Raw genomic sequence first — 13,783 nt, 5'->3', positions numbered from 1 at the left:
GTAACGGCCTTGAACGGGCCTGTGCCCATTTCATGCTCGGAATGCATGAGGTCATCAGTCCTAAGATCCGCATGGCGTATCGGAGGTGGTCTTCAGTTTCTCGAAGTTGTAAATTTCCAGTTTTATTTTTTCTCTTTTCTCTTGGGGCAAGGAGGACTTTTGAAGACTGGAATCTAAGAGTACCCCTAGAAATACTTTTGTAGTACTTGGATGGAGGCTTGATTTTTCCCAATTGATGTTCCACCCCAAATATTCCAGGGTTTCGATCGTATGCTCCTGTTGACTGAGAAGAAAAGACTGACTCTGCCACCAACAATATATCGTCCAGGTAAGGGATGATTATAATCCCCTGTGTTCTTAAGAAGGCCGCTACTTCTGTCATAACCTTTGTGAATATTCGGGGGGCCGAGGACAGACCGAAGGGTAGGCAAGTGAATTGAAAGTGGTGTACTGTGTCCTCCTGCTCTAGAGCGAACCATAGGTATTGCTGGTGACTTGGGTGAATTGGAACATGGTAATATGCATCCTTGAGGTCTAGGGTGCACATTACCAATCCCTTCTCTATCAATGGAATGATGGTTTTTATAGTTTCCATTTTGAACCTTTTGTATTCCACCCACTGGTTTAAGGGCTTGTGGTTTATAACCGTACAGCGTTTGCCCGAGGGTTTTAACACCGAGAAGAGGGAGGAATAATGGCCTAAACCCTGCTCTGAAGGGGGGACCTGTTTCACCACGTGTAGGGATTGAAGGACTAATATATCCTGCCATAGACTTTTGAGATCTACGGGGGAGCGAGGACGAGTGATTTGGAAACGACGAGGGGGGGCATGGGAGAAGTCTATTTTGAAACCTTCCCCTAAGGAACGTAGAATCCATTGATTTTTTGTAATGGACGCCCACTTGTCCTGAAAGAAAAGAAGCCTGCCCCCTACTCCAATGGCGTCATGGTCTCGCTGGGGCTCCAGAGGCGACCTGATCTGCTGTCCTTTCCTCCCTTCCTGTAAGACCACCTCCCCCCGTCTTACCCTTACCCCTGTAATCACGTTTAGGGGATCGACGGGGTCCACGAAATGGCCGGTATCTTTTAACCCTATCCTCGGGAAATCCTTTTTTCTTGTCGGATGCTCTTTCTAGGATCTCGTCCAACACTGGACCAAAGACCCGAGCACCCGAAAAGGGAATTGAGCACAGTTTATTCTTTGAGTGGCTATCCCCCGACCACGTCTTTAGCCATATCGCCCGTCTAGCTGTATTACATAATACGCTACATCTAGCTGCGAATCTGACCGATTCGGCCGAGGCATCAGCCATGAATTGCGTTGCCAGCTTTAACATGGGAAGAGAGTCTGATAGCATCTCTACAGGGGAGTCCGACCTAATTTGATCTGACAGCTCGTCCAACCAAAGGCACATGGATCTTGCCATTGAAGTGGCAGCGATATTTGACTTAATTATGGCTGCTGAGGCCTCCCAACTCCTCTTGAGCATGCTCTCTGCCTTCCTATCCATTGCGTCCTTGAGGCAAGACGAATCCTCAAAGAGGATGGATGTTTTCTTAGCCACTTTCGCTATTGGAACATCTACTTTAGGGATTTCCTCCCAAAGTTTGATGCCCTCCGGATTGAAAGGAAGACGGGATTTAAAGTCTCTTGTCACAATGAGTCTTTTCTCCACTTCTTCCCATTCCTCCATAATCATTGATTTTAAATGCTCATTTACAGGGAACACTATTTCTCTGAGTTCTCAGACCTGCGAACATTTCATCTTGTCTGGAATGGGAGACCTGAATGTCCTCCAAGTTCATAGTACGCCTGACAGACTTTAAAAGTTCATCCGTATGTTCCGTAGAGAAGACATATTTCTTTCTCTCTTGTGAAGGTAACTGAGAGAAGCGATCCTCATCCTCTTCTAGACTGTGCTCTGATGCGGAATCTGAATATTCTCCTTCCTCAGACACCTCTTCCATCTCCCACCTAGGCCTTTTCTGGCGAGGAGAGGGTTGAACTATTTGGGGTGACGGCTGTGTACGGGAAGGCATGAGGCTCGAGACTGTACTCTGGACCTCCTCACGTATCATAGATCTTATATCCGTCAAAAAGGAAGTTTTTTCTTCCTTTAGGACCTCGGCTATACATTTTTTACACAGCCGCTTTTTATATGAGTCCTGAAGCTTCGTGTTACAGTCTACACATCGTCTTGATTTTTTGGAAGATGATCCAGACCTCTGGGTTCCCCTCTCCTAATCCATAAAAAAATATAAAAGGACACCGGAGATTTACTATAAAAAACCTGTCCTAGAATACTCTGATTTATCCAGAGAAGGGCCTAAGGCTGTACTCACACTGCCCAGGGACTCTGAAGGGGCTTCTGACCGTGAAGGATTAGCTTCCATTGTGTCAGTGTGTGTGTGGCTGAGGTGTACCCTTTTATAGGGTCTTACCTGATCCAGGCGGTAGCCACGCCCCAACGATAATAGCTATTCTTAATGCCCTGGAGGCTCACCACTGCCTCCAGGCATCTGTGCGTTCTGGGTGCCGAAGCTCTTCTTCTCAATGCCGGAAGGAGAAGCGGCGTGCGCTCCACCCTGGAACGCACGCCAGCCAAAGCGGATGTCCGCTCTTCTGACTCCGCCTCCCGGCCGGAAGTCTCGCACCGCGCTCGGCGTGCGCTCCACCCTGGAACGCACGCCGGCCCCAAAGCGGATGTTCGCCCTGACGACTCCGCCTCCCGCCGGAAGCCATACACCGCGCTCCTGGTGGGATAGCGCAACGCTCAGAGCCCCCTGTCCGGGGGATACAGCGGCAAGCTGTAGGGACCCCGCAAAGGGGTATCAGCAGGGAGCCTCTGGACCGAAGGAAGGGGAGAGCTCTCAGACCCCCCCAACCCCCCCCTGGCTCTCAGGTAACTTATCTTCGGAGAACCTCTCCATAGCGTCCTGTCCTGCTAGGGACAGGAAAAACACTGAGTGTGTGATGGGGGGGGGGGGGCTTTTAACCTCTCATGTGTTTCCTGTCCCAAGAGGAACAGAGGACTTAACTCCTGTCGTGCCGTTATGATGGACGTACTGGTAAAAGAAGGCTCCGGTGAGGGTGGTCTTACCCACCTATCCCGAAGGCCAATAGGTGGCCAACCTTTCAGTAAGGCCCTGACAAAATTGGCTTTTAAGAGCCGGGTCATTCCATTTTGTATCAGTTACACATCTGCGGAATTCAGAGCTCCACTGACCGATTCCCCTTCTGAAGGCGACGCAGCCTGAACTGTCAGGATCATCAATGATTTAGACTGTTGAGGGGTTTTTCGGGGCTGTAGCCCTCATCTATGATGAACCTGACAGACTGGAGACAAACCGAATCCTGTGGCAAAGAGAAAGCCCAGGATTGAAGATTTCCTTGCAGCAGTAAGATCACAATTCCAACTCATCTCTGGAGGAGTAAGGACAAAGTTTAAAATACAGTTTGCAAGTTTCCTTGAACACAAAAATGTTGTCCCTTCCTCCTGAAAACCGGTCCGGGAGGGCAACCTTAGGTTTAAGCTGGACTGGCCTACCTGCAGAGACCCCAACATTAGGGAACTGCAGCTGCTGTTGCTGAACCTTATAGCGGAGGTCTGTGACCTCCAGAAATAGACTGCACAGCTGCTCTGCCAGTTCAGCAACGGGATTCATGAACCAAGGGAGAAAGGAAAAAAAAAGCATACTCAATACACCAATAAAACCACGTGTCAGTTTTTTTTCTAAATATGCACGGCCGGTGATAATGTCATGCATGGTGTGGGAAAGACTAAGTGCAACACAAAGGGAAGAGGGGAAGGAAGCCCAAACACTAGGGAAAGGGGGAGTGGAGATCCACCAGGCAGCTGTAATAACACCCTGCCTACCCTACCGTCCCTATATTGGTCCCACACCAATCGTCGAGCTGGAAACCTAAGCACTGAATATCCCTAGAGCTAGGCGCTAGATAACGAGGGAGAGGGGTGAGCACTAGTCAGGCCCCATTACAAACTAAAGACAACAAGGAAGACAAACAAAGGGGATAACTTAGCTTGAGCAGACACCAGAGGAGAAACGCCAACTGTCCACCAAGGGCACCAGAGAAGAAGCTTAGCCAACTGCTAGTACTCCAAGCCAGAGCCAAGGAACATAGATATATCACTGCGACTCCCTGAAGCAGACAGTGTTTTTAAACACCCAGACCAGGGTGTGTCAATCAGAGCCGGAGGGAGGTAGCCGCTGGATCCTAAAAGAAGACTGATTAAGAAGGCATCTGCAAGGCCAGGCACAGTGACCTTCTACAAACAGCTCCAGAGCGACTGTCTGTTACACCTGACACACCCATAACAGTTGTGCATAAAAGATAAACAAATAATTCTTATGGATTATTCATTTTTTCCACAATAAAGAAATAATCATTGTGCTATCAGCTTGGGAAAAGGGTGCTTTTAAACCTAACCCAAGTACTGAATATCTAAGGATAAAACACTAAATGATTGGACATATCTAGGGTTGAGCGAGTATGTTCTGTCCGAGTATGCTCGGGCCGAGCTCCGAGTATTTACAGTTGCTCGGTGATATGCTTAAATCGCTCCCGTGTGCATGATTTGCAACTGTTTGACAGCTTCATTACATGTGAGGAATGTGTAAGAAATAGACATTCCTCCCATGTAATAAAGCGGTCAAACAGTTGCAAATCATGCACACGGGAGCGATTTAACCATATCACCGAGCAGCTGTAAATACTCGGAGCTCGGCCCGAGCATACTCGGCGAAAGGGTTAATAGAACATACTCGCTCAACACTAGACACATCCTAAAAATGATGTCCAAGATGGGATAACTCTAGTCCTGGAGACCTATTTACCCCCACATAAATAAACTGACTACATTAACTCTTCACTTGTGCGCTATAAAACATAATTAACAAGTACAGAAACCTGTGTACACATGTTTTTAGGTCACACTATAAAAACAGGACTTGCAGTTGCACTAAATGCTTGATGTTTAGGAAAGAATAACAAAATTTGAACTGTGCTTTGCCTAAATAGAACGCAATATCAAAAAGTGAAAAATAACCAAGGAATAAGGAAAGTTCAACTTATACATCACATGGATATCGTTTTTTTCCGACCGCTTTCCGACATTAGGATCAGTCTGGTAGAAATATAAAGGATTCTAAGACTTAAAATTTGGATCTTGCAACAGTCTTGGGAAGCCCAATTTGCAACAGTCTTGGGAAGCCCAATGAGTTCAATAGCCACTCCAAAGTAAAGGTTATTGAAAGCCCCCAAGTGAAACAAAATAGATAAGGTTATAGGAAGAGTAACACAAAAAAGAAAAAGAAGAACAAAATGAGATAAAGATATGAAGCAAAAATAAATACATATTAAACTGTATAATGAAAACAAATAAAAACTAAGTCAGTGTTTGAAAATGGGGGTAAAAATTGTAAAAAGCAAGAGCAATTCAGGTAGAAAGGCTTGTCACTAAAGAAGCCAAGTCAGGGGCTTTTTTCTTCTACCTTGTATCCAGTTGATTTGGACACTACTGAACGTTTTGTGCCATCCTTTTTAGGGGTCGATTTTTCTTTTGTCTTAGGTTTTGCCTGAAACGATTCCTCCTGGGTATCTTGAGCATTTTCACCCTCAGACACATTACCAGAGGAACTGTCCTGAAAGAAAAATGATATCTGGTAAGGATCAAAAATTAATGAACACAAACAAAACTAACTATCGCCTCAATTTATTAAGACTAGCGTTGTACACACCAGTCTTAATCAGGAGCCATGGAAGCGTAATTGACACCCGATTCATTAACAGGCACATAAGTTAATGAATCAAGAGCATCGTACAAGTGGTGTGCAAATAGCCAGAAATCTTACTATAGACACAGACTGAAGATTTTTGGCGTAAGGTACGACCCCACTTGACACCACTGAACAGAAACTAGATGGCCGAGCATGGTCATGCCCATTCCCTACCCGCTTTGGCAGGGACTAGCATTAAACCGACAAAAACAGATCTCCATCCAAGTCTTGCTCGCAAAACAGAGAATAAGACATGCTCTGTGTCCCACAGACCAAAGACACAAATTAGTTTTTAAAACAGATCTGTGTATGGATCAATGAAACGCTATGAGTGAGTGCTGTCAGAAAAATAAAAAAAGACCGCACACGGATGTTTGAATGCCTCCATATACTGAGGTGTGAGCACCATGCAATTAAAAATAATGTTTCATACAATGAAAAAAAGGGTTAATATGTTTATTGCATTGCTTTCCAGATTAATTTTCAGTGCTTCAAATGTCACATCTCAATGTGTGGATCTACATTATTGCCAGATGTGAAAATTGTCCTTTTTCCACATTAGCAGAATGTTACTGTGGTGATCAATATGACTCTCTGCATAATTGTGCATCAATGTACACACATCTACAATCGATCAAGACAGTCAGGATGTGCATAATGCACACTTGAAGAATATAATATTTCCCCCTTCCAAGCAAAACAAAACATTAGGACTTGTGCCTAGTCTCATTTAAGCAATAGTGATGTTCGAACATGCTCGCCACTACTTTGTACTTGCCTGAGCATCTGTGCTCGACATGATAGGCGAGTATTACCAGGTTGTTCGGGAGGGAGCTCGGGTCTCCGCCCTGCATGTTTTGCGCTCTTTAGAGAGCCAATGAACATGCCGGGATTGCTTGCCTTGCACTGTAATGCCGTAGCCATGTTGCTTTTGACATTACAGTGAATGGCTGGCTGCATAGCGTCATCAGGTCTATTTAAGACCCGGTGACGCTAGGCTCGTCACAGTCTACCCCTGAAACAAGCAGAATAGGAAGAGTTGCTGCTGAGCGAGGGAGAGATTTGCTTGTTTATCAGTTAGTGTAAGTATTCCACAACATATCTATATATCCACTTGAACTAATAGTCCTTCTGAGGACTAATCCAGCTGCACATATTCAGTGGTGATAGCAGGAGTTAGGCAGGCAGAGAAATTTGTACATACTGCACAACAGTGTCCATTGCACGTTCTGTCTGCTCCTGCTGTTACGGATATCCGTAGACATAGCCCCAGATATCAGGGGCCAGTGACAATTTTTTTTTTATCTTAATCCTGATTAATTTCTTAAAAAGCAATCCAGAGTACACCATTTTTCTGCTCCATTTAGATCTTTTCCATATTACAGCGACAAAAATCTCAAAATTTGTAGTGAACGTGGAAAATATTGGCCTCCATTTACAATTTGTTGCAGTGTGTGAGTGAAGCTCGCTGTGAAGAATAATATACTAAAAGTACGCAATTTAAAACCGTGGTTGTCCGTCAGATGTATCACATATAACTTCGGTCCAAATTCAGCCATTTCAGTCCTCAATTTACAGTTTGTTGCAGTGTGGCAGTGAAGCTATTCACATGTGCTCGTTGTGGAGAATAGTAAACTACAGGGCCGCTATTTAAAACCGTGGCTGTCCGTCAGACGTATCACGTAACTGTGGTTCAAATTCAGCCTTTGTAGTGAACGTGGAAAATATTGTCCTCCATTTAAAATGGGCAAGGCTCGTGGCAAGGGACGGGGAAGTGGACGTGATGGTGCATGCAGAGGCCATGGGCAAGCTGAAATTGTGCCACAACAAACACCCACATCTTGTTGATCGACCTTCCTGTCCCAATTGCTAGAGGACCGCAGCAAACCGCTCTTGAACCCAGAGCAGTGTCAAAAGGTTGTTGCTTGGATAGCAGATTATGCTTCCAGTCACTTTGTTGTCACCACCACCCTCCTGTCTTCCACACGGTCAAGTCTCAGTAGCCATGAGTCTGGACCGCATATTCCTCACCCTGATCCTCCTTCCTCCCACCATGCTGAGAGCCCGGAGACAACTGATCCCACACTTGGACATTCCGAAGAGCTGTTCACTTTTCCATTTAAAGATTCGGGCCTCTCACCCGGTCAGCTTCAAGCGGGGCAAGAGGAGAATGGTCACACAAACACAATGGTGGGAAAGTGCAATTACTGTCGCAAGAGGTGGATGATGATGAGGATTATGAGACACAATTGCCAGAAAGTCAGGAGGACCAGGGTGCGGAAGTGGAAAACGAGGTGGTGGATGATATGGTCACTGACCCAACCTGGCAGGGGGACATGGAGAGCAAGAACAGCAGCACACAGAGGGAGGGAGGTGTAGCACCACAAAAGGCAGGAAAAAGCAGTCTGGTGGCCACAGATACAAGGTGGGCAAGAGGTCCCCATAACACCAACATGACGGAAGTTGCCAGGACAACTGTTAGGTCTTCCAGAGTCTGGTTGTTTTTTTAAAGACTATGCAGTAACCCCAACAAAGGTAATTTGCACCATCTGCCAGGCCACAATCAGCAGGGGTAGCAAAACTAGCAGCCTGACCACCACCAGCATGATCAGGCACATGACAGCAAAGCACCCGACTAGGTGGGCCGAAAGCCAGGTTCCAGAAACTGTGTCTACGGGTGACACCACTGCTCCTTCCGCTGTTGTGCGTGCACGCCAATCCCCTGTCCATGGTGCATGCGAAGATGCCTCCTGCCCTGCACCCTCTCAACTAGCACCATCAGCAACCATGTCCTTGTCCCAGCGCAGAGTTTAGTTGTCCCTACCCCAGTTCTTGGAACGCAAGCACAATACGCAGCCAACGCCTCACAGGCCACACTACAAAATTCACACATTTAGCAAATGCTTTCGCTCTAAATGCTGCCTTTTAGGTCGTAGAGACAAAAGTTTTCCGCAATCTGATGGCAGAGGCCATCCCTCGGTACTCTGTCCCCAGCCGCCACTATTTCTCCCGGTGTGCCGTCCAAGCATTACACAAGCACATGTCCCACAACATTAGCCATACCCTAAACAACGCAGTTACTGGGAAGGTCCACCTAACCACGGACACGTGCTTGTGGGCAGGGACGGTACATCTCGCTGTTGGCACACTGGGTTAATATAATGGAAGCCAGTTGGACCTTGGGACGGAACACGTCCTCCCGACGCCGAGGATTGCGGGCCCTGGCTCAATCAGGGTTGCCCCCACATTCTACAGCTCCTACATCTCCTCCTCCTCTTCAGCCTCCATCTCCGAAGTGACCACATCAGTCAAAAGCTAGAAGAACTGCAGCACTGCCTCGGCCAAGCGGAAACAGGCTGTGCTGAAGCTAATATGCTGAGGTGACAAATCGCACATCGCTGAAGAGTTGTGGACAGCTCTGAAAGAGCAGGCAGATCTGTGGCTGACACAGAAGAACCTACAGCCAGGCATGGTCGTGTGTGTGACAATGGCCGGAACCTCGTGGCGGCTCTGAAGCGAGGTGAGCGCACACACGAACCATGCTTGGCCCAAGTGCTTAACCTCGTGGTTCAGCGATTTCTCAAAACCTACCCAGTTCTGCATATCAAAGTACTCCGTGTGCCCATTTTAGAAAGTCAGCTACAGCTTCCGCCGCCCTTGCCGTGCTTCAGCAGAGTTTGCAGTTTCCAGCTCACCGACTGGTGCGCAATGTCTCCACGCATTGGAATTCTACATTGCAGATGTTGGGAAGGATTTGTGAGCAGCAGAGGGCAGTTGATGACTACCAGCATCAATGTGGCCATTGGTATTCAGGTCAGCCTCCACACAAGACCTCAGGAGTGGGCATGGATGTCAGACATCTGTGCCATCCTCCAAATCTTTGAGGACTCCACCAAGATGGTGAGCGGCGATGATGCCATAATTAGCATCAACCACCCAGCTTCTCTGTCTTCTGAAACACTCGCTGCTCACAATTAAAGAGGAGGCAGTGCAGGCGGAACACAATGAGATGGAGCAAGGAAACATACAGGGTGATTCCATACAGCCCAGCCTCATCTCAGCCCCATGTGGACTGGGTGACCATGAGGAAGAGGAGGAGGAGGAAGAACAGGAGCTAGTTTCCTGCGCTATTGACAGTACTACCCGCACAACTGTCATACTGTCTGTTCAGCGTGGATGGCCTGAGGAGAGGGAGGAGGAGGAGAGCATGGTCAGTCATCCTCTTGGTGAGGACACGGAAGTCTTGCCTGTTAACAGTCTGGCACACATGGCTGAGTTTATGTTACGCTGCCTTTCCTGTGACCCTCGTGTTCTCCAAATTTTGGGTGACAGTCATTACTGGTTGGTGACACTTTTAGACCCACGCTACAAGGATAACTTTCTATCTCTTATTCCCGCAAAGGACAGGTCCGCTAAAATGGGGTAGAACCAGAAGGCCCTTGTTGCAGAATTATTAAAAAAAAATTCCCATCTGAAAAAGCTAGCGGCAGATGTCACAGTTCGTTGGACAACCAAGGACTACAGGCGAGAGAGACACAAATCCAATCCAGCAGAGGCACAGAAACACTGTCAAATGTTCTGGGACGGTTTTCTCAGACCCTACCATTTTACAAGCCCTGATGCGCGGGGTAGTCTCACAAGGAGGGAAAAGTTTGGGAAGCTGCTGAAGGAGTATCTTTTCCGACAGTACCAACGTCCGCTGTGATTCCTCTGAGCCTTATAATTATTGGGTATCCAAGCTGGACATGTGGCATGAACTGGCTCTATGCCTCGGAGGTCCTGGCCTGCCCTGCCGCTTGCGTTTTGTCAGAGCAGGTTTTTAGTGAGGCCGGCGGCATTATAACTGATTGACGCATCCGCCTGTCAACTGAAAATGCTGACAGGTTGACTTGTATAACAATGAACAAGGGCTGGATTGGGCTAGACTTCTCAACACCACCGAATAATAGAGTAACAAACTCAAATACAGTGTCTTTTTTTGGGGAGATCTAACTATTCCTATGCACCTCTGTCTTCACACCCAGACATGGATATACGCTTCCTGATTTTGTCTATTTGCTCTTGTCCTCCTCCTTCTCCTCATCCTCCACCACATCTACCATATCATTATATCAACGTCTCTTGCAAGGGGCATTGGAGTGCCTCCAAATTTTTGACAGCCGTTGCATTCACTGCGTAGGCAAACCATATGGTAGACCCAATTCCTACAATTAGAGAAAAAACCCTAAAATAAGATACAACTTAATAGATACTTTAAAAGACCAGCTAATGGTCATATAAAGGACAAAAATCATAAAAATGTCCGTGCAGCAAAGGGTAATAGCAAGGGATATAATTAGATAATATCATTCAGGCTGGCCCTGGATATCCCTAAAACAACTAGGACCCTGCCTAACAGCGGACGTTTATCACCCTAGCAAGACTGTTTGGCTCCACGTCGGCTGTCCCTTAATTGCCCTATTATACCCTTGCACCAAACATACGTTAACTTAAAGATATTTAAGATACAAAATTCTGATCCCATGCAGTGGTACCGCCTAGGTCACAACCAAATGCTTATAAACATATGATAAGTGCTCCATACATTTTAATCTCTATCAAAGTATAAATAGAGAGATAATAAATAATCTCAATGAAGCAATAGACACTACAAAAATGCTATAAGAGAAAAATGGACTTATCTGAGGTAGGTAGTAGATTGCTTTCAAATAGAGACCGAATAATTCAATTCAGACAATATCTTGTACCAATGCATAGGAAAAAGTCCCAAAATCATGGCACAGAGAATGCCAGCAGCTATCCCAATGCGTTTCACCCTCTCTTCATTCAGGGTTCATCAGGGGACAGATTAGGAGATACACCATAGTAGGAGCATCGGCAATAGCAGTGCATTTGCCATGAACCATCAGAGTAAATGCCTGATTCATCATTGTAGCGGCTATCCCCATTCATATAGGCGTAATCACGCGCCAAAATACCACCCACCAATTAGGGCCAGGGATATTCAGATCTTATCCGGGAAGAGCAGTCATGCTCTTGTGCCCAGTGAGATACTTGATGTATTACCGCCGCGTCCTGGTGGAAAGCAGCTGTGTTCCAGTGACGCAACTTCCGGTCACACGTCCCAGTGACGCAACTTCCGGTCACACGTCCAACTAGCGTGAACCAATGTGCTGCTCGCTACTCCAAATGGAGCGCAGATGCACAGTGTTTGGGGACGATAAATCAAACCCTGGACTAGATTAGGTGAGAGAAAGGGGAGAAAAAGGCTTATCCAGTTTATACTGACAAACCACACCTACCACCGATATTTCCTCGTCAGAACTTGACTCCTCTGATAACGAGTATCACCAGAGGGATTCATATAGATATTTTGGGAGATCAAGGGGTCGAGGTAGAAGAGGCCATTCAAAAAGATGGCAGGGTGGGCCACATGCATATCAGGGACAATCAAGCTTGTCCTTGCCCTCAGCTGCCTCCTCATTTGCCCCGTCTTCTTCCTCTTTTCTAGAGGACAGGGATATTCAATATAATCTACGAGGCAGGAAAATAACACACAACTAAAGGGAGGTCATACAGGTATGTCTAAGCTTGAGGTGTCCACGTGGGACACAGGATCAAACCAATCGGATTATTAATCTGTCTTCACATACTCTTACGTTGAAGGTAGAGTTCTTGGATATGGTCTCTTCCTTTGTACCTGTTACTCGTTTTGATCCTTTTATCTGGATTAAGGACATCAATCTATTTCTCAGAAAATTGCAATGGAGGAAATTCTTTGCTTACAAAGATAGAACAAAAATGTCAGCAACTGGATATCAATCAGGAGGATCTTCCGGATGTCCAGTTGCTGGCAGGTTTGGCTGAAGAGGGGGCAAGAGAACTAGGGGAGGGCCCCTTATCAAACCTCAAACTTAGAGTATAAAAATGCCACCAGTTGGTGAGATCAACAGCGTAGATATTTTCTCAAAACTTGTGAGTGAGGAGATTAAGAAAATTAATCCCAAAACCAATGTTAAATCACGGAACCTCTCCTTTGAAGAACACATGGCCTTAAGGAATCTAAGTCAGGATACTTCTCTTGTCATTAAACCATTAGACAAGGGGGGGGGGGTATACAGTACTCCTTGATAGGGAACAGTATGTTGAGATGTGTCGAACCATCTTATCGGACACTTCTACCTATCATATGCTTAGGTCAGATCCCACTGCTGGGTATATGAAAACTCCCTAAAGTGCATAAGGGATACCCTTCCCTTAAAGATAGAACGATCGTGTCGGGGGTTGATGCTTTGAGCCAGAACTGCAGTGTATATCTGGATCAAATACGGAGACCTTTTATTACCGCCTTACCTTCATATCTTAGAGATACCACGGATCTTATAACCAAATTGGATGGCATCATGGTGGACCCAGGTACTATTCTAGTATCTATAGATGTCGAGGCACAGTATTCCAGCATACACCACGAGGCAGGCTCGGCAGCAGAATTTTTCCTGAGCTCTAGAGAAATACATCTCATCCCCCATAATAAGTTTATTTTACAGCTGCTTGACTATATCGTACAACACAACGATTTCCTGTTTAACGGGAAGTTTTACCACCAGCTCAGAGGCACAGCGATGGGGAGCCCCTGTGCCCCCACATATGCTAATTTGCTCCTGGACTGGTGGGAGGACAGGATAGTGTTTGGGGACGGGGATGTCGTCATTGTCCCCCATATTCAATTTTGGGGACGAAACATCGACGACATCCTCGTCCTCTGGTCTGGTGATTCTACTTCTTTTTTGACATTTATTGACCACCTTAATGTCAACAACCTTGGTCTTAAATTTACACATGAAATAGGGGCAACAGCATAGCTTTTTTGGATGTCATGATCAGTAATGATAAAAAAAGGCTTCCTGAAGACATCAATTTATAGGAAACCTACTGCAGCGAATAGCCTACTAAGATAGGAAAGCCATCACCCTGCCCCCTTAAA

General features: G+C 46.3%; 1 protein-coding gene across 6 annotated transcripts in view; it reads right to left on the bottom strand.

Annotated features, from left to right (window-relative positions):
• Positions 1-13,783, bottom strand: part of PHF10 (PHD finger protein 10) — a 363,357-nt gene that overhangs the window by 90,876 nt on the left and 258,698 nt on the right. For all 6 annotated transcript variants that reach the window (XM_073671486.1, XM_073671484.1, XM_073671487.1 and 3 more), the window contains one exon: positions 5,515-5,664. In XM_073671486.1, the coding sequence (XP_073527587.1) occupies positions 5,515-5,664 (150 nt within the window). The remainder of the gene's footprint in view (positions 1-5,514; positions 5,665-13,783) is intronic.

This window comes from Phyllobates terribilis, unplaced genomic scaffold (genome assembly GCF_046119375.1).
Source record: "Phyllobates terribilis strain yellow unplaced genomic scaffold, ASM4611937v1 Scaffold_3__8_contigs__length_932513732, whole genome shotgun sequence".
Classification (NCBI taxonomy): domain Eukaryota; kingdom Metazoa; phylum Chordata; class Amphibia; order Anura; family Dendrobatidae; genus Phyllobates; species Phyllobates terribilis.
This window is presented reverse-complemented; position numbering and strand designations above follow the sequence as displayed.